Source organism: Oryza brachyantha, chromosome 12 (genome assembly GCF_000231095.2).
Source record: "Oryza brachyantha chromosome 12, ObraRS2, whole genome shotgun sequence".
Classification (NCBI taxonomy): domain Eukaryota; kingdom Viridiplantae; phylum Streptophyta; class Magnoliopsida; order Poales; family Poaceae; genus Oryza; species Oryza brachyantha.
In genome coordinates this window covers 14,473,723-14,497,282 of record NC_023174.2, presented here as the reverse complement: position 1 = coordinate 14,497,282, position 23,560 = coordinate 14,473,723, and the positions used below count along the sequence as shown (strand labels likewise).

General features: G+C 42.2%; 4 protein-coding genes across 4 annotated transcripts; 1 reads left to right on the top strand and 3 right to left on the bottom strand.

Moving 5' to 3' along the window:
- Window positions 1-409: 409 nt before the first annotated feature.
- LOC102707920 (heparanase-like protein 1) lies at window positions 410-4,701 on the bottom strand. The gene is made up of 10 exons (XM_006664078.3): window positions 4,422-4,701; window positions 3,370-3,590; window positions 3,236-3,272; window positions 2,560-2,743; window positions 2,209-2,357; window positions 1,881-2,111; window positions 1,585-1,774; window positions 1,376-1,501; window positions 1,192-1,291; window positions 410-964 (listed from the first exon to the last, which is right to left on the bottom strand). Exons 2-10 carry the CDS (start codon window positions 3,577-3,579, stop codon window positions 572-574), a joined length of 1,620 nt encoding a protein of 539 aa, XP_006664141.1. The 5' UTR covers window positions 3,580-3,590; window positions 4,422-4,701; the 3' UTR covers window positions 410-571.
- Window positions 4,702-7,071: 2,370 nt separating this feature from the next.
- On the bottom strand, window positions 7,072-10,055 carry LOC102716924. The gene is made up of 3 exons (XM_006664609.2): window positions 9,976-10,055; window positions 7,991-9,446; window positions 7,072-7,728 (listed from the first exon to the last, which is right to left on the bottom strand). Exons 2-3 carry the CDS (start codon window positions 9,429-9,431, stop codon window positions 7,235-7,237), a joined length of 1,935 nt encoding a protein of 644 aa, XP_006664672.1. The 5' UTR covers window positions 9,432-9,446; window positions 9,976-10,055; the 3' UTR covers window positions 7,072-7,234.
- A 1,695-nt stretch (window positions 10,056-11,750) lies between these two features.
- Window positions 11,751-16,831, bottom strand: LOC102716647 (chorismate mutase 1, chloroplastic-like). The gene is made up of 6 exons (XM_015842851.2): window positions 16,605-16,831; window positions 14,384-14,600; window positions 14,188-14,274; window positions 13,127-13,270; window positions 12,519-12,611; window positions 11,751-12,347 (listed from the first exon to the last, which is right to left on the bottom strand). The coding sequence occupies exons 1-6, from the start codon at window positions 16,787-16,789 to the stop codon at window positions 12,108-12,110; spliced, it is 966 nt and encodes a 321-aa protein (XP_015698337.2). The 5' UTR covers window positions 16,790-16,831; the 3' UTR covers window positions 11,751-12,107.
- Window positions 16,832-20,359: 3,528 nt separating this feature from the next.
- Window positions 20,360-23,130, top strand: LOC102707636 (pentatricopeptide repeat-containing protein At3g29230). The gene has a single exon (XM_006664077.3). It carries the CDS (start codon window positions 20,480-20,482, stop codon window positions 22,301-22,303), a length of 1,824 nt encoding a protein of 607 aa, XP_006664140.3. The 5' UTR covers window positions 20,360-20,479; the 3' UTR covers window positions 22,304-23,130.
- The last annotated feature ends 430 nt before the right edge of the window (window positions 23,131-23,560 follow it).

Genomic DNA, 23,560 nt, shown 5'->3' with positions numbered 1-23,560 from the left:
TCATTTTATTGTACATTGTTTACAAGAAACAATAACTTGAATGGATTTTTTAGATGAACTTCCACTGTACATTGGTTATGGTTAGTAGGTACAACAATACCAGTTTGTGCTTTAGGTGTTTCTCATGAGGGCTTTGTTTTTCTTTAATCTGCATTCTTTTTCAAAATTCAATCGTACCATAATAAACTTCAGGAGAACATTTTTCTCACATGTATATTGTTATCCTTTTATATCACATATGCATATTATCACTACCATCAAATGACTGACCCAACCAAACGTAGAAATGGAACGGCAGACTTGCTACATATGAAAGTTCCTGAAATTTTAGTGTAAAATTTGGAACATTTACACTGAAATTTTGGTATTTTCTTAAGAACTGTAAAATTGCTTGCTACATACAAATCAGTAAACACTGGAATCAAGTTATTCTTTATATATATATATGCCCAATTGGGGCAAAGGCCAAGAAACACTTGATACAAATCCTTACAGCAGATGTAACCTTGAGAACAGCTACATTATCACAGCAGAAATAAGAACTCATTGACATTCTATCTAAAGTCGATGATCATCGTTCGCAACCTTCTGCCTCGAAATCCGGGAAGACGACGAATGTGATCGACAATGGAGCAACATAAATTGGGGAATTGACTGAAACCAGCACTGGAGGCAGTGAAGGGATGTCACCATTTTCAGTGAGCTGAAGGGGGCCTCCATTCAGAAGCACTGTCCTGGCATAAGGGTTACCACCCTGTGGCGTCAGGTGGTACTCCTCCCTCTTCTCCAGCCCATCAGAAGCTTTGCTCCCAACCCAAGAGACCGTCCTCTTCAGGCCATGGACGAAGGAGCTCTCCCTCCTTATCCCTGCCATCTCCCTGGCATTGATGTTGAGGTCGTTCCTGACCGAAACCATGAACCCCATGTTCTTGTTCAGGTTGAGCATGAGGAGCGCCACGCCGCCCTGTAAAGCGAAACGCCATTTCAAGAACACATAGATCGGTACTCTTTACTTTCTACTGTACCAACCTACATGAATGTATGATGCTAGAGCACTATAGCACTATGCTCATGTTACCAAAAAGTTACTACCATGGCATCATTACAGTTCCATCATCTTAGGCTATTTCAGTTGTTTCGAGGTAAATGGGTATAACCAGATTCTCTTTTTGGACTAGTCATAACGCATACCTTTTGCTTTCCGCAATGCGCATAGGCACGCAAGTATGAAGAACCGCTGGTGTCCAAGGAAATAACTCCATTCCCCATGAGCCGATGCCACAGCAAGGCACTGAACATATACCGCGATTTAGTCCGAAGGTATGTAAGGTAGTGAAGCAAAGCTTGTGGTAGAGCAAAGTATATGGATACTTGCCTGTAGTAATCAGGGTTTGGCACAAAAGTCTGCGTGTCAAGAAGGCCATAGTTGCCTCCAATCAAAGTCTGTCTGCAGTAAACCTTTGTGTCATACTTTGCTGACTGACCAAGTTGATCAAGATACCTGGTTGAAACGGCAAATTTGAGAATGAAACAAGAAAACTCCCATGGTTGAAATAATTGATTGTTGAGCTGGCAAGTACTTACCAGAAGCTGTTCAGGAAAGTATTAGACACGGTACGGCTGCCGCTGTTATATGCACCACCAGCCTCTCCAACCCAGGGAGCAGACCATGGTCCATGTCGTTGTATCGTCATTTGGAGATCTCTGAATGTATCTGAAGTTTGGCCCAAGTACTGTGGATTCAAGATTCTGTTTGCAACTTGTGGATCGTTACCTAATCAAAATTGATTGTGTCAGTCATCTTAGTTGCGTGGAGTAGAAATGTAAAAATGAAGATGACTTAAGGAGTGGTTTTAATATTATATCCAAGAAACACTTACCAGCACCAAGATTGTAAATATGATGAGTCATTGCGTCGAGAACATTTGGACCAGAGATATCAAGAAGCCGAGCATACCATTTCTGATCATAGAATCCTCCTGGGGCAACCACCAATGGTTTCCTAGAATTTCCATATAACTGGTTGATGATGTTCTTGAGCTCGATTATATCTTTTCCATATTGTTCAGCTCCAACACTGGCACCAATTCCATTTCCACTCAACTCATTACCTAGTACAAGAGCACAACTACTGATGTAAGGGTTACATAAATGGCTGATATTTCCAACTTTGTAGGCAGCAAATGAAGGTTTTCGTTTCATGCATACCAAATTCCCATGAGTCAATAGGATAGTTCATCGAAACAGTGTATTCCATTAACTCTAGAGCATTGCTGGAATTCCAAGCACCTCCCCATACACCTTTGCCCATCTGCTGTCGCCCTTGAAGTGCATTAAGGCCAAATGTAATAACTGCACTGAAGGGATTAAAGGAAAACTGGGTTAGGGTGCACCAACTGCAGGTGTACAAATATAATACTCGAAGAACAGCACAATATTTTCCATTATCATATAATAGGTTCTAATATGTGATCTGTTTAACATTCATCTGATAATCTATCAGAACTCTCTGCAACAAAAATTCGGACAGCAGAAACAACTGCAGAAGGAAGGTCTTACCCTGTATTCACAAAGAGATTATTAATAGCATCCCATCTTTCCATGGTTATGCATCCTTGAGAAAACCCAAACAGGCCACTTGAAACCTTTGAAAATGGGGTGCATGGAGATCCTAAATTCGGCGTGCCATACAGCACCTGATCTTGTAAGGAACCTCCTAACCTGATACGTAGAGGGCTAAAGGCTACAAAATAGAAAGATGGAAAATGTCCCTGAATCATGGGGAAATATGAAAATCCATAAGAAGACAGATACTTTTTGTGGATAGTAGATCTAAACAATTTCCAGGCTTCATAATACAATACAATACAGCATCCGGTGCCAAATGTATATTTTCTGATCGAGTCAATATTAGATATTAGAGCAAACTTTAGTAATCAGCCATAAATTTCAATTTTATTCCTAAAAGGTGGGTTTACCCTCTAATCTCTGATGTTCGGCAGTGTAACAAGTAAACCTTCACATGGGGGAATGAAATTAATCACACTTGCTGGCATATGTAGTTCCAAAGGAACTGTCCTTGGGGTCAGATTCCTCCCAAAATATTTCTTTGGTTCTAAAAACTTGTAGCATTAATGTTTAACCCTTTTTACATTTCAGTGGGGAACCCCCCTACCGAAGTAAAAAATTGATTACAATAGTAAATTCTCTGGCAGAAAATAGTCATAATATTCACCTTGGATGGCTTTAGCTAGCAAAGGATTAGTCAAGTCCTGGGAGATTCACACACGGATCAAAATTAGTTCTTTGGAGAAACATCAATTACAGCATGATAAAAACAGCACATTCTTGGTGAATTTAGTAGTTTACCAAATTTAAGATCGAAGCTTGCCCCCATGGACACTGGTCATAGTTGCACTTTTCCGGAGGCCACCAATCAATGGTGGCGCAAATAAATTCATCGCTGGTTGAAGCGATTGTCTCGGAGCCCCGAACGACAATGGTTACATCCGAGTAATCCTCCGATCGAATCAATGTAGGTAGACATAGAGCAAGGGGTATGAGCAACCATAGCCTCATGCCTTCTCCACCTGCAAATGGCGTTGTCCACCCACCCACACGACAACCAGAAAGGTTCAGACTTATTATGCTCCTTAAATAAGCAACTACTAGTTGGTAAGGAGAAGGTCTAAGTTTCTACTTTATCCAGATGGATGAAAGTGACCCCTGCCGTTTCATCACCTTCTATATGTACTCTTTTACATGTTTAAGTGTTTAACAGGTCAATTCAATATAGACGAACAGTTTAAATTTTGTTTCCATGCAAGCAAACAACTCTGTTACTATCTCAATTATTGAATCAACTTCAAATACAGTACCTAGAAATATTTGGGGAAACCATGCATGAACTAGCACCAAACAACATAACGCAAAAAAGGAAGATATTTCATTGAAGAAAGGGGAAAGTTTGTCAGTTTAGCAGAGTGAAATTCCGCAGTTCGCATAATCATCCCAAATTACAAAGACCCTGAACTTCAAGAAAGAAATCCTTTTGACACGCAAAACGAGCGACTTGAGTACGCCATTCCAGCTCAAATTTCGAGAAAGCTGAAGATCGAAGTTTTGTCTGACAGTGGAAAAAAAAATTCAGCAAAACCGAAGATAAACCCAGCTGAATCTGAACCTCGAACTAAAAAGAACTTCTCGAACTGGTTGATGGAAAACCACTTACCCAACCTGCTCCAAAAACTACACCTAGACAGCATCAAATCCTCAAAGGCTCGAACAAACTAAAAACCAATGAAGCAAACCACAACCACAAAAAGCCAACACAGCCGCATCGCAATTCACCACAGATTTTATCTACCAAACAGCAGAAATACTACCCGGAATCCAAGAGAAACCAAGCAGAGTTCCATTACCTGGGAACCACACCCAATCCAAGAATGTCCCGACTCGCAAGCTCTCGCTCCCAAGGACGCCCAAGAACAGCAGCCCGTATCTTATTTTTCCCAATGCAGGGGAAAGAAATCAAGAAAAGATCGTATCTTTCCCGCGCGCAATCTCTGCCCAGAATCAAGAAATGGCCGGGAAGACTTAAAAAGGATTGCGCAAGGTTCGAGCTTTTGAGGCTATTGGATAGAGAGGAGGAACAGAAGAGAGATTCTTGGGGAAGTCTCTGTCTCTCTCTCTCTTGGGTGGTTGTTGCTGCCTCTCTTTATTTCTCCCTTGGAAGCTACTCACTCTCTTTACTGCAGCAAGCTAAGCAGCTCCTGATTAGAGTGCTAATGATCCTACTAACCTTTGATTGAACAGTGATGGTTTTGTTCTTTACCTGTGTTGTGGAAAGTTACTGCTCAGTTGTTTTCTGGGTTGAGAACTTCATATGAACCGGTCCAAATCTGAAGGCAACAGAAGAGGTATTTTAATATAACAAAAGCAAAAACAATGTTCCGAGTTCTGACTCAGGGTTTTACTTAAAAAACAACTTATTTATATCCTGATTCCTGCATGATATTGGAGGAATTTTAGTGTAGTTTCTGGGTTAAAAAAAAGCATAATGGATTTTACAATAATATCCTATTCACATGTATAAATAATAGTGTGGTGTAGTAGGTATGATGAGATAAACGACATACATGTGGGCCCCAATACTCAGCTGTTGTCTATTGACTAGATAAAGTATGGGCATAAGTTGATGACAATGTTCCAATTAGCTGCAAGTCATTGTGGAACAAAACGATTTTTTTAACAACATAAACAACTGTTAGACTTTTTTTTGGTGCCAAAACAACATCAAAGATAATAATGGCACAGGATTGCTAATTCTTGGCTTGAAGAAAGAGCAAGAAATGGAGGCTGGTGTGTTTTCAGCGAGAAGTCCAAATCCTACGTTTGATACTTTGATTTATGGTACGAAAATGATTTGGGGGTTGCAAGTCAAAGATCAACCAATCCACATCACAGTTTCAATGCAAATTGCATGTTTTAAAAGGACAAAAAAAAATCCAAAGTGGAGAGAAAAAGGTGACCTTGCTTCTATCCACTTTCCTCTATGCAACTTGCACTTGTTGAGTGGATAGGCTTAGACAAACAAACCCTTTAATCCAATGTATTGGTCCAAAAACCTATCCTAGTTCATGTCCATTATATATGTTTCATGTCCATTAGTTGCAACTGTAACCATGATTGTGATGATGTATAACTCATTAACTCAGGCATTCTTTATTCTTCTTTATTATTACCAGGATCTTAGTAGTCAATGGCTACTAAGTAATGCAAACATGCAACGGAGGGCAAAAGTACTTGCCAATTCGTCATCACTGTCTACCCTGTGCAAATCTTACTGGGTAATATTAGTAATTGCCTGGCCATCTTTATTTGCAAATTACACATATTCTTAGTAGTCACTAATCCGATTAATGACTTTTAAAAATAACATGCGGACACTGATTGAAGTAAATTAAATTTGTCACCCCCATCTTTTCGTTTTTACTTATGTTTATAAATCAAAATTTGAATTTTTAACCTTAAATTTAGAGTTGATTTAGGATTTTTTTCATCATATTTTTTAATGTTGGTTTTGTGATCACTAAAACTACGTATATAATTTTTTAATTTATAAATTATTATTGGTTTATAAATATATCGTTTGACTTTTTTATTTAAAAAATAAAAAGATGACCCCATGTAAATGGCAAGAGCTGTAATTGCCTTGCCCCCACCCCAAAAAAAATCAGTGATGATGTTGATCTCATTTTATATGGCATGATTCTTTTCTTGTCCTAAAGCTTAAGATTAGAATATTAGAAATGGTCTACATGGAGAGCATGTCACACAAGGCATGCTCATCCAAGCATCCAACTACTTCAAAACAAACCTTTGTTTTTTTTCCATATTCAAATAATAATATTATTGTCTATACCCTTTTGGATGCTTCCAATTTTCGTTGTGTCGTCATGGTAATCATACTGTCACAACTGGTCCAAATCATAGGCTTGATTACGTGCTGGAATTCTCTGGCCGCTTCTTCCCTGAAATGTTGACTCTGAATTCCATTTCATCGGCCAAACAAATCCAGCTTTGATTTGGGCATCACATTTTTTTACTTGAAATTCTACTAGACAGGAGCCCCCTGAATCCATACATGAATGGTGGTTTGGGTGAGTCTGACCTGCTCAACTAAATCGCCTCAGCGCAGACTCCACGATCAACGTTGCAGTCAAGCCACCAAGAATGATCAAAATGTCCTTGAATTCACGAATGTAAATTGGTCGATTTTAACATTCTTCAAAAGTTATCGGGAGGTACGATATTTTTTTAACATAAAATTCAGTATTTTAAATGTTATGTATTTCAAGTTACCAAAATTTTGCTACCTACCTATACTTTCTTAGTAATTGTAAAATTGACCGGTAATTTGGGATACATTGAAATTGTTGCAAGTGGGAAGCAAATACATGTGGTTATGTGCCACTTACCAAATATGGTTTTGTTAAACTTAGCCCATAATACGTGTAGTTTCTGAAATTTTCCTCAGGTGGAAATAAAGCAAGTGAAGAATCAAAATTGGCAGAACACAACACAATATAAATTAAGCCACTGAAATGATCACCTGTTTAGTATACAATCACAGCATATTTATTATTGCACAGACACAAAACATGCAAAACTTGAAAGACTCCATATTTACAAGAAGTTCACAAGGTCGAAAACCAAAATGGCACATTTTCATTCAGGTCAGAGCCGCCTTCCTTTCCTGAAGCGAGATCACGGTCTCGAAGGCGCCAACGAGGGCCTTCACCTTGCTCTTCCTAGTCCCGGAGAGCCTGCTCGCGGCCTCCTCGATCACGTCGTTGAGCAGCCACCCTTGCTCCTTCTTCTTCTTCCTGTGGTCCCTGGCATCCCGATGCTGCCTCAGGACGACAGTTTCAGCTCTTGGAGAGCCTGAATCTTTCGACCCAGAAGGAGCTGCACTGCCCTTGTTCTTCTCATTCTTGGTAGTGGACTCCTTGCTCCTGTTGCTGTTGCTGTCTTCTGCAGTCTTTGCAGGCCTGAGCTGGAGTCGTCTCGCTGTGGTGTTCGGCTCTGAGTTGCTCTGCAGGTTCAGTACCTTTCCTCGACGGAGAGTTAGCTTGCGAGGCGACTGTAGCATGATGCTAGAGGATGATACGGTTGTTGCAGACTTTGGCCGCCTTGTGTTTTCGGTTCTTGGAGCGGCAGATTTTTCTGTAAAATTTCAATGAGCTTGTGTCATTCTTGTGTTGAAAACTCAGGGTACATGTTTGCTCGGAGAACAAGTGGTTTCTGCATATGTCCAGAATCTATCATGTTGGACAAGGTTGCCCTATGATTAGGATGGCATAATAGTTAAGAGAAGGTGTACTTAGAGACAATTGATAACATAATTATGTTGTGAGATATACAGTACTGTTCTCTGTAAATTAAGCAAATCAACACAGGGTGTTTGACAGGTGTAAATAAAATGTACCTTTCAGAGGATGGCCTTCTTTGTTATTCACTGCTACTTTTGTCACTTTAGGTGAAGCTGTCTTGAGATTTTTCTCCTTAGTGTCAGCAACCGCATTTTCTGCTCCATAAACCTTACTGTTGCTCTTACCAGGGGGAGCAGATTTAGCAGTTTTTTCTTTCTTGGCTGCTCTCATCTTTATGCTCAAAAGAGACTTGGCAGACATGTTTATAGAACGAGACAGTTTCAGCGGACTTAAAATTACCTTCTCTTCTACCTTCTTTTGCCAGACATGAGCACTCTTGACATTTGTCACTATCATCTTTCTGCCAGTTTGTTTCACAGAATTAACTGATGGAGATTGATCATCTTTTGCCATCAGAACCTTCAACTTTGATTGCCTGGCAGGTTTGGAAGATTGATCCATCACATTAGCTGGTGATGGAACTTTGACCTCCTTCGCTTTTGGCACATCGGATGCGACAGTAGAGCTGCATTTCTTGTCCCTGTTGAACTTGATGGTTCTCACTAACTTTGATCCATTGGGGTTTTCAACATCTGTACCTGAAGACTTCCGATGCGATGTTCTTCCACTTTTCTGGTTTGAGGCATTGCTTCTAGATGTGGTCAACGTCTCTTTTGCCTTTGGTTTTACCGACTCCTTATGTAAACTCTTTGATTCAGTTTCAGTCCCATGCCCAGAATTTCCATGCTTCTCTGAGGTCATCACAACCTGAGTGTTCCTCTTCTCTGAACCTGCACACTTATTTTCTGGTCGATCAGGCATGTTATCCACACGTTCAGAAGGCAAAATGACATCTGCAATATGATCTTCAGACGTGTCACTGTCCTGGATGGCCAACAGCATCTCCAGCTCAATGCTTACAGCTCCCTCTGATGATTCTCCATCCACACAACATGGCACATTGTCATCAGGGATCAACCATTTACCATCATCACATGGCAGAGTTCCAGCCTCAACACGTTCAGATGCTTCAGCTGACAACTCTTGCACACATGGTGAGCTTTCAGAGTTGTCAAATGCCATTTCCATGGGCAGCTTCACCTTGATGAGTTCAGGCTTAGCAGAAGCATTGCCATCACTCACAAGGGAAATCTTCAGTGACAGGTTCTTGTTTCTCTGCCTGCCTTTCCGTTGCAAGATTTCATCCTGGTCTTGCTTCCTGCACCCGATATTGGCACTGCCCTGACGCCTGCGATGATCAGGCCAGTACTTCTTGGATTCAAGCGAATGGTGGAGCCCAGATTTGCAGTTGTCATGGCAAGAACCAGTGGATGCTCTCTGGTAATGTGGCACTGGCTTCTCCTTCCTCTTCAGGTCAGGTGTCACACTGCTGCCATCTACATTTTCAGGAGAATTTACCGGGCAACCACTGCTCTTCGGTCTAACCGATTCAGGAGTTGAGACTCTGATGACCTCCTTGATCACTTCCTCAGTCATTTCGAAGCACAGATGCTGCAATGTTCACAATGCGTCAATGCAGACACAAATGTGAGCACATAAAGAACTGAAATACGTAAATCAGATACATACACAAGACAGTGTAAAATGTGTAGATCACAGCCAGACATGGTATGCTAAGTACACAATCTTATTCCACTAATTATTTTTTTTATTGCTGACAGAATTAAGTTGAAATCCCGGCAAAAAAAAAATTGTTTTTATTGCTGCAACCTGCAATGCAACAGTACGTTTGGGTAGCCGACTTGATGGCAATACCAGCCATAACTCATCAGCAGGACATGCAGACTTAATCAAATAATTAGCTAATTAATTAATTAATCATACGATCAATCAGTTCTCCAAAACACAAGAAATCCGTTCGTTGATCAACTATAATCAATACATTGATTAAATCGAAAGGTGATCAACACTGCCATGACCATCAAGACCGTCTCATCAAAAAGAGATAGAAGAACAAAAAAACGAAACTTTGAATACTTGATAAGCACAAGAACGGCAAAGAAAACCCAGGGATACTCACCGCCGCGACACGCAGCGCCCCCGCCGCCGCCGCCGCTGTTCGGTTCTTGGCCGCCGGCAGAACGACGGGAAGGGACAGCGGAGGAGTAGGAGGAGGAGGACAAGAACGACTCTCGTCGTCGCTCGCAGAAATGGGAAAACCAACAGTGTCTTCTCCGCCGCTCGCGCCTTAATTTGCAGCAGCTGCTGCTGCTCCGGTGGGTTTCCTCGGCCGCCGCCTCCGCGGGAGGCGACGATCCAACGAACAACTAATCAACCGCGCGTGCTGTTTCTGCTCCACCTCAACAGCAACTGCCACTGCAACTGAACGAACGGAAAAATGGAACGGAATGACCGCCGAGGAAGAAAGCGAGCGAGCGAGAGAGAGAGAGGTTGGAGAGGATGCTGATGGTGGATGCCGATGAGTTGGAAGGAGGAGAAGAACGCGTGAGGGAGGGGCGATGGCTGAACCCGGTTCTCCATGGACCATCTGCTCGCTCTGTTTTTGTAAGAAAATCTGGCCCCGTCAGTTATAGACAATCCTATTTTTCTGCACATTACTTTCTTGGATTCAAAGTTGGAAAACAAAATTTAAAGTTTTGAATTTTTTTAAATTATGATAAGTTCAAACATTACTTTCACCCGAAAATTGAGAACTACAACTATATATTATTTATGTTTGAATTTCTGGGAAGATGAATGTAGTTCTTCAAATTTTAGCTGAAATTTATTTAATAATTTCAAATGTGTTTTTTAATTTGTGATAAAATATTTTCATCCCTTTTTTACTATGAATCTTTTTTCACTACATATTTGTTGAAAAATTATTTTCAAATTTGTTAGAGATATGATAGTTAGAGTCATATTTGGATAGGATTGATTTCTGTGGATTCCTTCTATATCTGTAATCCTTTTTTATCTCTACCCTACCCTATGTACTTCTATATATACCGCCCTCCTGAGGCTCAATATAACAGATTCAATATTCGCAGTATTCTCTCCCTCCTCTACTATCTAACATGTTATCAGAGCCAGAGGTCTCGAGTTCGAATCCTGGCTGGCGCGCAATTAAATAAAATAATTACAGCGCCCACTCTAATATTCCACGCTTGAGACTTGAGAGGTCTCGCGTGAGAGGGAGTGTTGGAGTGTACAAAGTGAATTGCCCGTCTTTTCCTATCGGCTTATACTTTTAAGTGTAACTTGCTGGTGCATGCAACTTAACATGGTATTAGAGCGGACAATCTAGCCGTGGCTCTCAGGCTTCCGCCGCCGCCGCCCTCGGGAGTAGCGATCTAATCTCCCGGGGTGGTCACTTTTTTAATAATATTTCTTTTGAATTTTTAATGAAATTATGTTTTATTTTTAAAATTCATAACAAATATTTGGTAAAAAAGGATTCTTGGATTAAAAGAGTTTTATTTCATATTTTTTTGATGGACTTCTTGTTGTGTGCTTCATGGTCCATAAGCCGAGCCTATGCAAAACTGAAGGGCCCATATCTCTAATATGGTTGACAAGAAAACTTAGATGGCATTTGCTCAACTAAACCACCGACCTCTCCAACCCAACTCCCTCTCTCTTCTTCCATTTGACAATCTAGCATGTCACCATCTTGTCATTCTCACCACAAGACCAACACCTTTTGCATTGCATGCAATGCAAGCCTAGTGCAATTTGTTTATCTTGTGCACACACACACAAACTGCCACTCTTCTGCCTTAGCCGGTGACCTGCTCCTGGTGCCAGTAGTTCTTAGCAGCGCCAGGACATGACCATCAAGTATAAGTAGATCAAATATTAGCACTGACAAAACAATGGAGGGACAAATTCTTAAGACAAACCAATAGGAGACCAGGACAAGATCAAACAAGGGCTGAGCTAAAACCTTGGCTTTCAGTTCAGATCATCTCCACTCAATTTGTAATTCAGTAAATTTGCAACTGCATAGTGTTCCACTGAAAACTGAGCTGCAGCTAAATGATTACAGGAAGATACTAAGATGCAATTACTGGAAATAAAACTGAACTGAAGAAGAATCTGGGGAACAAAACAAGGGCCTAATTATTTGAGAAGTAAACTGCTGTCCACAGATGAGGATTCAGAACTGAAATTGGTGAGTATCTTGAGACAGGCAGGCAAAGGATGGGTTGCTCAATCCAGCCTCCTGAGGAGGTACTGCACTTGCACTTCCTTGGTCAGTGGCATGACCCATTTGTCATACAGCTCTGCAGCCAGCTCAGGCTTGATCTTGAGTGGCACGCCGTCGGCCGTCGGAGAAGCATCGGAGCTCACCACCACCTGGCCGAAGGCCATGGCCTTGCTCTTCACGCGGCGCTTGACGTTCTCCTCCACCTTCACATAGGTCAGCATTTCCATCAGCTTGTCCTTGTCCTGGAAAGACGCACAATGTTGTCAGCGATGTACAGTGAGATGCACAATGTTGTCATGCAATACAAGATGATTGCAATGTAATAGAGATTAACTGAATTGTGACTGTCGCGATTCTAACGAATCAGACTGCCCTGATCATAAAGAGAGACAGAGAGAGAATTATGTCCTTGCCTGTGCTTTGATTGCAGGCTTGTACTTAGCAGGTGACTCCTGGAACTTAGCTTCTGCCACAAACTTGCCATAGTGAATCCTCTTGGAGAGTGCCTGCAAGAGTTTCCAAAGTTCAGTCCAAACCATGTACAGGTTACTTTTCAAAAAAAGTAAAGTATATGGCTTGTGGCGCCGTAAGTGTCCATAAACTTAGAAAATGCACATTTAGATTCATGAACTCGTTTTAACGTCTAAAATCATGGACCTGGATGGTAGATAAAACGAGCTTATGGACCTGTATGGTACATTAAAACAAGTTCATGAGTCTGAACGTAAAAAAAAAAAGAAAAGAGAACTTCTGATTACACAAATTTGCTTCAGGCTCAAAACATGTTTCATATACTATCTTTTTTGCCAGGTTTTGACATTGATTTGAACAGGTTTCACTTTAAAATTTTAGAACTTTCTGTAAACTACAGCGATGAATCATAAGCAAAATATTGTTTCAGTAAGAAGTATCCAGTAATTAGGAGTACTAGAAGCTATCCATACTACTACATTCAAAGGTTCATGACTCAATTATGACGTGATTTTACATGTGTGGTGATCAGATTATCAAACAAAATCACCTGAAGAATTATGGTGTCACAGAATGCACTTGATCCACAGTTGCCATCACTTCCTTCATTCACAAGCCTTGGCAGAAGGTCATCAAAGTACACACTCCAGATCTTTTTGTTTATGTTGATGGAAGCAGCAGCAGGATGCAGAACCTGTGTACACAAGTACCAAAGTTGTAAAGTACAATACGAAGAACAGATTTTGCTGAACTAGACAGAACTGGAGACACAGCAACAACAGTCAATTGCACTGGCAACTTATTCTGAATAAACACTAGCAGGCGACTGAATATATACGGATCCTTATGTATTGACCTGAAAGTCCTAATTTTAACATGAGTTTTACTCCCATCCTTCCTTTTGTACCTCAAGGTATCGGTACCTCGTAATATCAAATCGTTTCTGATCGTTGGATTCAACAGTATACATCCTACTTAGCTAGATCTAATGGTGAGAAACGATTTGGTACCTTAAGGTAGGAGTAAAACTCTTTTAACATACAAATAATTGCCACCAATCATAAGTATTAAGCTCAGAAGATAATATGAATCATTTCAGATTTCTCATCTTTAACATGCTTAGCAAGAAATGTAGTTAGATTAATGGAAAGAAACAAATGAAACCACTTGCAGTTTCTAGTTTTAAACAAAGTTTTTCTTGGTATGTAAAGAAAATAAAATGGCATGTATGGGTAAATTGCATTTCCTGTTTCTAGAAATTATAGTAAACTCCAATACCAATCTCATTACAAGCATGCCCTTGCAGCTTGCTAAACTGGAATTGACAAAGTGGTTCTAAAAACAGAAAAGAGACAAAAGGATACCACTTATATAAACTAGATTCTGTTAAATCATAGTTAGTTTCTAGAGGTTATTAGAAACTTTAATACCAATCTCATTATCAGCATGGCAAGACAGGGAGATTGAAGCATAAACCACATTATCGCAAAGTGGTCCTAAAATTGGAAAGTTGCACATTCACCTCATCATGGCACAAAACAAGATTCAATCATAAAGTTGCTGAGAAGATACTGGGAAAACAGAAATCGCAGGGCAATGTTCAGTACTTACATTCTTGTATCGAGCAGAAGGCAGCACCGGCTCCAGCAGCTGCTCAGGGAAGAAAGGGTGCTCATCTGGGCTCTTGTACCTCCCCATCTGAAAACCAAAAAACACCAATGATCAGGATGTACCATGTCACAGCCTTTCCGGTCCCTGAAATCAACCAAACTGAAGAAAATTCAGAAACGCATGCATAGACACTGACCATGGCATGGCACTTCTCTGTCCCCTGAACCATGAACTCGACGAGGGAGCCATTGAACCCCGCTACCCCGGACGCGCTGCGGTCGTAGGTGCCGGGGTTGTAGCAGAACTGTGACCTCTCCAGAAGGCTGAAGATGATGGTGTCCTCCTGCTTGATCAGCGAGCTCCTGATGCTGTCCAGGGTCAACACATTGCTCTCCTCGCTCTCTCCCTCAGCCCTACGTACACACAACGTCAAATTGGAGATGCTACATTGTAACATGCAACATATATACGGATAAATTCATAAATCCAAGCTTCTTCATCGTATGATTAGTCTAATATTGAGAGACTAATATGTTGATCAGAGTAAAAAAAAAGACCAATCCTTTACAATGAATAGTACTACATCCGTCCCGAAATAAAGTTATTTTTTAGTTTTTAGATATAATGTATTGGTTCTTCGTCTTATTAGAATTTTTTTTATGATTAATATTTTTATTGTTACTAGATGATAAAATATGAATAGTACTTTATACGGACTAATTTTTTTAAAGTTTTTGTATAAGTTTTTTAAATAAGACGAATGGTTAAAGCATTAGGCACAGAAATCAAAAAATGACGTTATTATGTGACGGAGATAGTACATACTTACCATGATTGCGAATACATGAACCTTATCATATCCATTGATTTTACATATTAATATATCTAGATAATTTTTTTTCATAACTATTTAAATGGCATGTAAGCAATAAGGGACTTCCCCTCGAGACTTAAAAAAATGCGAGTGCAGTGCATGAACAGTAAGCTCTTAACAAATATAGATGAATCATATGAATGTATATGCAAAATTGCAAACTAAATAACAAAGATAGTCATGCAAATTATCTATCTGAAAAGGACAGGGATTATCAACACCTTGCACTAGATAATGTTGTGACAGAATAAGATAAACTTGTAGAACAAAGTAACAAACACAACAAAATAACTAAATGGAAAATAAACCAACAAAAGTCTCTCTGATGAATAAGACAAAAATTTGAACAAAAATCTCTCAAGAAAAAATGGATACAAGAACAGAGGAAAACACCAAAAGAAAAGAAAGGTAGAAAGTCTGGTGCAGCAAAGGGATATTAACTTTTTAACCCACTCTTGGCAGTAAAACACCAAATAAATCCAAGAGAAAGAAACGCAAAAATACTTCCCAAGAACCCTAAAAATATTGCTTACCGAGAAATTAGTCAAAGTTCACAGTAGGAAAGAAAATGGCACCACAAAAAAAAGTGAGTGATCATGGCATGTATAAACGGAGAACAGAAAGCAAAGAAGATCGCAAGAAATCAAAAGCGAGTGAACGCAGGCAAAACGCCACCTTGAACTGCAGCTTTTCTGATCGTCCTTGAGCTCCAATGGAGCCAAAACCAACAAAGAAAAGCAAAAGGTAGCTAGCTCGAAAAACTCGTTCTACTACTAATGCAAAACAGAGTTGAGCTGCAACAAATCCACGACATGAAAACCAAGAAATCAACCCAGAGAAAGCTCCTCTGTAGCTAGCTAGCTTTGAAACTACACAGCTCGTCAACTTTTTGAGCAACACACAGAGGTGATGCTCCTGGATAGATCATAGATGATAGATCTACGATTTACTGAGAAACTGAGCCGACAAGAAACCTAGAAAACCAACCAAAACCTGCCAAAGAGAACAAAAATCCAACCAAAAGATCAAAAACCACATCAAGAAGTGCGCCAAAATAGTCAGAAAACCAACCTGTCTGCATGCATGCATGTATGAATGTAGTGCAGCGCTGCACGCAGAAGAAACCCAAGAACATGCATGTATGTAGTGCAGCGCTGCACGTTTTTGCCACGCAGTTTTGCTTCTAACAGACACCCAAACCCAACCAAGAAACAGAGATCGATGAACGCAAACGCAAGAGCATCTGTGTAACCTAACCTCTCTCGGTTTTTGCTCCAAGAAACATAGTGCAAAAACCACCCAAGGAAACCCAGGAACTGAACCTAGCAAAGATCAACTCGATCATGCGCAGAGTCTGTGCAACTTTAGCTGCAAACGGAGTCCAGCTTGCTTTGGATATCAAAACATCCAGCAGCACAACTTCTCTCCCCGTTTAATTTCCTGTAAGAAACCAAGCAAAACACTACCGAAGAAAACCAAAGAGCACACCCGGATCCTCCAAGAACAGCAAAAAAAGCAGACCGCATCTCGCGTGTGTTCTCACCCCGACGACTTGGACGACGCTGCCGCCGCCGCCAGAGCCGGAGCGGCGCGCGCGGCGAGGGGCCTAGCGCAGGCGGCCACGGCTGGTCCCAGGCGCAGAGACGCCGGGAGCTGGTGCGCCGCCGTCGGCGCCGTGCCAGCGAGCGGGGAGGAGCGCGACGGGATCTTGACCACGGGAAGCTCCATGGGAGGAGGATCGAGGTGATGGAGGTGTTGGTGGCTGGAGGTGGAAGAAGCTGTATGAGGGGTGCAATGGCGATGGACTCCATTTATAGAGGGAAATGGTTGGGGGAGGAGTGATCCTAGCCGTCCGATCAGATCATGGACGGCTGCGATGCGTTTGAGGGGGACAGGGGGAATGGTTTGAGGAGTGATCCTAGCCGTCCGATCAGATCATGGTCATTTTCAGCAAGCCTTACGTAGGAAGATTTTACGAGTACTGCGAAGGCTACTCTTTTTAACAAACCATGAGTGTACATAGCCGTGTCGACGAACGTAGATAAGATATAAAAGGTACGAGTGAACCAAAATATTAAAGTGTAAACCACACGAAAAGCAATATATAACGATACATCTGTTCTATCCACGTTTAATACACATCATGATCTTATCATCTTTTAGCGTCCTAGTTATCTTAAAATTTTGCTTTTGTTATATTGAAGCGTGTTTATATACATCTCGTGGTAGTAGAGTATAACAAGAAGCATGATTCATGCTTTCAAAAAAAAAATCAATTGAACGAAATTTCAAGGTTTCAACACGGAATTCAAATTCCAAACAGTAAAATTTAACCAAAACTTATCAAACTTTGACAAAAGAGTCTAAATCTAGCGCTTAAATATCGAAAAAGATCGACCCTGGTGGGTGGAAGTAAGCCAATTAACCCCCAAGGTGTTGCGGGGTAAAATCAAAAAGAAATTAAAAAAGAAAAGCATAATTAATTACCCAGTTGTAAAAGAAAAACTACAATGCGTCCATGCATGCATGGATACGTAACGGCGAAGAAAGCGATGCATGCATGCATGCAGCCAGCTAAGCAGCGATCCTGTCCGTCCATCCTCATTGGTTTCCGGATGGCCGTCCGATGGCGGAAGGAATCTCTCCTCCAGCTCTAGGCTACTGTCTACGTGGACATGCATGGCGGTTAATACTTAATTACTACTACTAGTTCGTTAGTCACCTGTACTAATTGCAAGGTAGTAACTGTGTAGTTTGGATCGTTAGAACATATATATCAAGGAGGCAGGAGCTATCTCAAAATAATTCTCCGCCTGAATCTGTCTCAAATCCAATTATCCTTCTATTTTTAGCTCGTTGGAGGGATAGGTAACATCTTCATTTCTGAGTCGGTATTAGGAGCACGATAAAATTAGAAAGATACACTGGACACTGTTGAAAATTGAATTTTAGAACAATTTTCAAATTTTTTTTTGGAGACAGATATTAGACAGTACAGTGAGAGATACTCTTGGTTATGCTAATCGAAGAGGGATTAGGGTTAGCACGCGTTCGGATGCATGGCAGAGGCGGTTGGTGAGTCAGGGCCACGTACTGTCAGTCAATCTGATCCACCTGGTCGATCAGAAATTCAGAGCAGAGCTTCCTTCCCTTTTTCACCTTTTGTTTTCTTTCGGATTCTGTTTCGCTGTTTCCTTTTTAATTACACTTTAATTTTGTTTGAAAAATATACATATGCATCGGATCCAAAGCATGATCCGTGTTGCATCCGGCTATGGAATAATTGGCATTAGCTAGCTAGCCGTGTTAATCTTCTCGAGTCGGTCTTCTTTCTTTCCTACTAGAATTCTGGATGCACACTAACTTGTGATATTTATTCTTCGTTCGACTACTGCATTTTAAACTATCTTATGAACCTTTGGTTATATTTTTCAGCAGTTGATTAGACAGAGCTTGTGTTGTTATTGGTGTTTCAAGAAAGATACTGACATTACTGAGTTATAAAAATGCTCATCCGAATTAAATAAATTATACCCCCTCCATTTCATAATACATGATGTTTTAGTTTTATCTAGATTTATCTATTGATTAAAATATATTGTTGATACTAGCATATTATCCATGCGTTGCAACGAGATCTTATTAAAAAATATCATTAGCATTTTATTAAAATATAGTTAATAAAATTGGTTTAACATATAGGTCTTAACTTTTTTTTCTTTTAAAAAATAGAAAATAGAAGGGAGTTGGTGGTAGGGTAGGTGGTAGATTCACCACCACCCACCACCACTACTCACTTTTATAGTAGTAGTAGATATATGTCTAGATTTATTATCATCCATATTAAAAAAAATCAGCTTGACCATCTAACGAAGTTATGGCAGCGACAAGATCAGGCTGTCTTGCGTTATCTCTCAATTTTACGAGCCAGTCCCACATGTCAGCCCATCTTACTCAATGCACTACCATTGTATAACCACCTTAGGGGGTTATGGCTGCGTTCGTTTGCACTAGATTATTCTTCGGTTTTTGCGCACACTTCTCAACCTACTGAACGGTGTATTTTTAAAAAATATATATATAAGTTTACCATCTCAACATTATAAAGTAGTTTTTAAATTTTATGGTAATTAATTTTATTATTCATACTAGTAAATAGCTCTTAAAAATTCGATAATTGTTCATATATCAAAAAGAACCTATTCCTAGGAACGGTTATATGATGATGGCCCATGAAGAACCAACTCAGAAATTGGACATTATGCTATCTCTAAAAGATGGTTTCGCTGGTATACCACTCTGCAAAATTGCTTCATTAAAATGTCACTTTCAACTGGTGGATAATATTTGTTTTGCCATTTTTTACATTTGGATCAATTTTTATCTCTTTCTCACCCCGTGCCGGACGAAATTGCCCCTGGGCTGAGAGCTGCTTCATCTCTTCCTCTAATTTCTCGTCCAGATCCAGTCATATGCTGCGACCGTGAGACTTCGGCGACCGTCGCCGTCGTGATTGCGTCGTCGCCTCCGCCGCTCCCGCTCCTGCCCACGCTGCAGCCCCTACGCCGCGACCGTCGTCGCCCGTGCCAGTCCTACCCATGCCGCAGCTTGTTTGCCGCTAGCGTCCTCGCCTCCCCCGCTCGCGCCCTCGTCTCCCACCACCTCGCCGACCGGTCGACGCATCCGTAATGCTAGTATTGGTGGATGAACGCCTCGTGCTTTTATGTTACGGTTTCCAATCTGATCTGATCTGCTCTCCCATGCTTCCTCCTTCCTCTGTCCATGGATTTTTTTTTATCACCCTGGCTTTCTTTGCTTCGTCGTCCTCTTTCGATACTAGAATCCAATCCATGCATCCATCTGTATCCAGCGATCCTTGGAAGTGAAGATATCAATGGAGACAACGGAAGGACTGCCGCCGGTGGATGAGCATACGACGACTGAACGAAAGAGATGAAGCAGCTCTCAGCCCAAGGGCACGGTGAAATTGAGGCAGAAATTGATTCAAATACAAAAATAGCAAAACAAATGCTATCAGCCAGTTAGAACAACGAAGCGATTTTGTAGAGTGGCATTCTAGCGAGACCATCTTTTGGCAGTGGCATAATGTCCAATTTCTGGACCCATGCCACAATGGACCCAAACTTATAGGCCCACTAACAAACGGAACCTAACTGCGTTACATAGGCCCAGCCCATATATAGTCAGGCCCAACGAAACCGACGCCTCACGACATGGTTGGCCCACCTGGCGGAGGTTTTTCCCGGGTCCACATGTCAGCGACCGGAGACCACATCCTTAGCCCCCTCTTCCTCCCATCCCTCCTCCTCACCGGCCTCTCCGCCTCGCCTCGCCGCCTCCCCGGCGACCACCACGGCCGCCTCCGCCGCCGGCGAAGAGGAATTCTAGAAGGCGTCCATGTCTGCGGCGGCCGCTTCGTCCGCGCTCCGGCCGCCGCCGGGGTGGGGCGCGCCGTCGCAGCGGCGGCTGGTGGAGGAGCACCTGGCGTCGCTGCCGCACGGCCTCCCGCGGGCGGCCCACGTGCGGGAGCTCCACGCGCAGATGCTCAAGCAGGGGCTCCACCGGAACCCGCGCGCGGCGGCCAGGCTCGTGTCTGCCTACGCGCTCCTCCGCCTCCTCCCGTCCTCCCGCCGCGTCTTCGACGCGGTCCCGTCCCCGCACGCCGACGCGTTCCTCGCCAACACGCTCCTCCGCGCCTACGCGCTCGGGGGCGCGCCCCGCGACGCGCTCGCCGCGTTCTCGGCCATGCCGCTACGGGACAGCTTCACCTACTCATTCCTCATCAAGGCGGTCTCCGCCGCCGGCGTCGGCCCGGTCCGCGCGGTGCACTCGCACGTATTCAAGCTCGGGTCCGTCGAGGATACCTTCGTCGGGAACGCGCTGATCGACGCCTACTCCAAGAACGGCGGGTTCTTGGACGCCAGAAAGGTGTTCGACGAAATGCCGGCACGGGACGTCGTGTCCTGGAACACGGCTATGGCGGCGATGGTGCGCGAGGGGGAGTTGTCTGGCGCGAGGAAGATGTTTGACGAGATGCCAGAGAGGGACACGGTGAGCTGGAACACAATGCTGGATGGCTACACAAAGGCAGGGGAGGTGGACGCAGCGTTTGAACTTTTTCAGCGCATGCCGGAGAGGAATGTTGTGTCGTGGTCGACGATAGTGTCAGGTTACTGCAAGAAGGGTGACCTGGAGATGGCTCGGGTGATCTTTGACAAGATGCCTAGCAAGAATTTGGTGACATGGACTATAATGGTGTCGGCATGTGCAGAGAAGGGGCTTGTTGATGAGGCAGGCAAGTTGTTTGCTCAGATGAAGGAGGCTGATGTGGAACTTGATGTTGCTTCTGTTGTGAGTATCCTGGCGGCGTGTGCAGAATCAGGCTCTCTTTCACTTGGAAAGAGGATTCACCGATACGTGCGGAAGAGGAAGCTGGGGAGATCAACCCATGTGTGCAATGCACTGATTGACATGTTCTGCAAATGCGGGTGCGTGAACCGAGCTGATTATGTCTTTGACACTGAGACAGTTGAGAAGGATTCGGTGTCATGGAACAGCATCATTGGAGGTTTTGCAATGCATGGGCATGGCGAGAAGGCGCTGGAGCTATTTGCTCAAATGAAGCAACAGGGATTTAACCCTGATGCTGTAACAATGATCAATGTTCTTAGTGCATGTAGGCACATGGGGTCTGTGGATGAGGGACGCCGGTATTTCTCCAACATGGAGAGGGACTATGGTATCATGCCCCAGATAGAGCATTATGGTTGTATGATCGATCTTCTTGGTCGTGGAGGGCTCATCAAGGAGGCTATCGATCTGATCAAAAGCATGCCTTGGGAGCCTAATGAAGTTATATGGGGGTCCCTTCTCAGTGCATGCCGACTGCACAAGAACGTGGAGTATGCAGAAATAGCAGTGAACGAGTTGAGCAAGCTTCAGCCCTCCAATGCTGGGAACTTTGCTGTGCTCTCAAACATCTATGCAGAGGCTGGGCAGTGGAGTGACATGGCGAAGGCAAGGATGCAGATGAAAGGAACTGGGTCGCAGAAAACTGCAGGATCAAGTTGGGTCGAACTTGATGAGGCATTCCATGAGTTTACTGTGGGGGATAGAAAGCACCCAGATTCAGACCAGATATCTGAGATGGTTGATAGGTTGAGTTCGCATGTTAAGCGTGCTGGCTGTGTTCCAGCAGGCCATGAGCTGCTTGTGCAGTGAGTCATTTGCTTAGGGCATGCTTATATGCTAATGCGAATTTGGAATGCTCCTCTGCCTGGTGATTAACCTTGCAGGTCATGCGATCTGAAGAAATTAAGCGTCATTCCTGATACTGCCTGCAATAATGAAGATGATAGGACATGGTGCAGAAGGTTCTATGATTGAGTGAACAGCCTTGAATGTGTCGGAGGCTTGATGCATTTCTCAGCATCTGTGCATCTGCCAATCAGGTTTGCTGTGTTAATGACTGTTACCATGACGACAGATGATGATGGAGTGACTGACAAAACACTGACAATATGGTTCTAGGTTGGTCGGATAGTTCATAGCTCAGTTTCAATTCTTCACTTCATCTGGTTAGACAAAACCAAAACAAAGGTAAGGTTAGGCCCTTATAAAGCACAGAAGGCAGAAGAACTCAGATTCAACACAACACCATTTTTCTCTTTCCAATGTAACAGTAAGATGTTGGAGCGCATGAATATTTTTCTTAGTGTTTTACAGGTCTTGACACTATAATTTAGATGTACCATCACCTTAATTAATGAATGTATGAAACTATAGACGAGGGATTGTATATTGTTGTATAAAATTTTAGTGCAGACAGCCCATACCTGTATGCACTGAGAGCATGCTTCTTGTGTTTGAGACAACACACATGTAAACCATTTATTCAGTTTTATCGTCTGAAGCCTTTGGCACTTTGGGAGTTGTTGTATACTAGTACCATCCATCATTTTGACCGATGGAAAGAAGGTAAAGAATAGTACCATTTATGTTGCTGTGATGCTAAGTATTCAACACAATAGTATTTCTGAACTTTTGCAAGCTGGGTCAATCATTATCATTTGGTTCTAAAAGAGAAAAAAAAAACATTGGCATCTGTGACTGGAGATGTACCTAACCTGAATAATTTAGGTTATCGAGTGGAATGTTTGGAGCTCCAATAATCAGTTAACCAAGCTCAGACTGTTCCAATGATTCGCTCTTGTAAAAGAAAAGCCATTCTGATGCTATCACTAAAAGAAAATGATATGTGTGGCTTAAAAAATGCTCCAGGAACTCATTCTAAACAAAATGTTCTGGCTGGTTCATATTTATTCAAAGTAATAGAATCCAGATAAGTTTACACAGTAATCAAGATCAGAGTAAGCTTTTTAAAAATACCATGAGTCCATGACCCGAAGCTGACTTTGCAGTTGGAAAATAAAGAGAGATGTTCTAATTAAACTATAGGATTAACAGTATGTGAGATAC

Excerpts from the sequence above, each read along its gene's own strand:
- LOC102707636 (XM_006664077.3), top strand. The coding sequence starts at position 20,480 with ATGTCTGCGGCGGCCGCTTCGTCCGCGCTCCGGCCGCCGCCGGGGTGG.
- LOC102716647 (XM_015842851.2), bottom strand. The coding sequence starts at position 16,789 with ATGGAGCTTCCCGTGGTCAAGATCCCGTCGCGCTCCTCCCCGCTCGCT. Across the intron at positions 14,275-14,383 it reads CAGAGAAGTGCCATGCCATG|ATGGGGAGGTACAAGAGCCC; the intron begins GTCAGTGTCTAT and ends TTTGGTTTTCAG. Across the intron at positions 12,612-13,126 it reads GTGACACCATAATTCTTCAG|GCACTCTCCAAGAGGATTCA; the intron begins GTGATTTTGTTT and ends AAACTCTTGCAG.
- LOC102707920 (XM_006664078.3), bottom strand. The coding sequence starts at position 3,579 with ATGAGGCTATGGTTGCTCATACCCCTTGCTCTATGTCTACCTACATTG. Across the intron at positions 2,112-2,208 it reads TATTGACTCATGGGAATTTG|GTAATGAGTTGAGTGGAAAT; the intron begins GTATGCATGAAA and ends CTCTTGTACTAG. Across the intron at positions 1,775-1,880 it reads TATTTACAATCTTGGTGCTG|GTAACGATCCACAAGTTGCA; the intron begins GTAAGTGTTTCT and ends AATTTTGATTAG.
- LOC102716924 (XM_006664609.2), bottom strand. The coding sequence starts at position 9,431 with ATGACTGAGGAAGTGATCAAGGAGGTCATCAGAGTCTCAACTCCTGAA. Across the intron at positions 7,729-7,990 it reads AGAAGGCCATCCTCTGAAAG|AAAAATCTGCCGCTCCAAGA; the intron begins GTACATTTTATT and ends GAAATTTTACAG.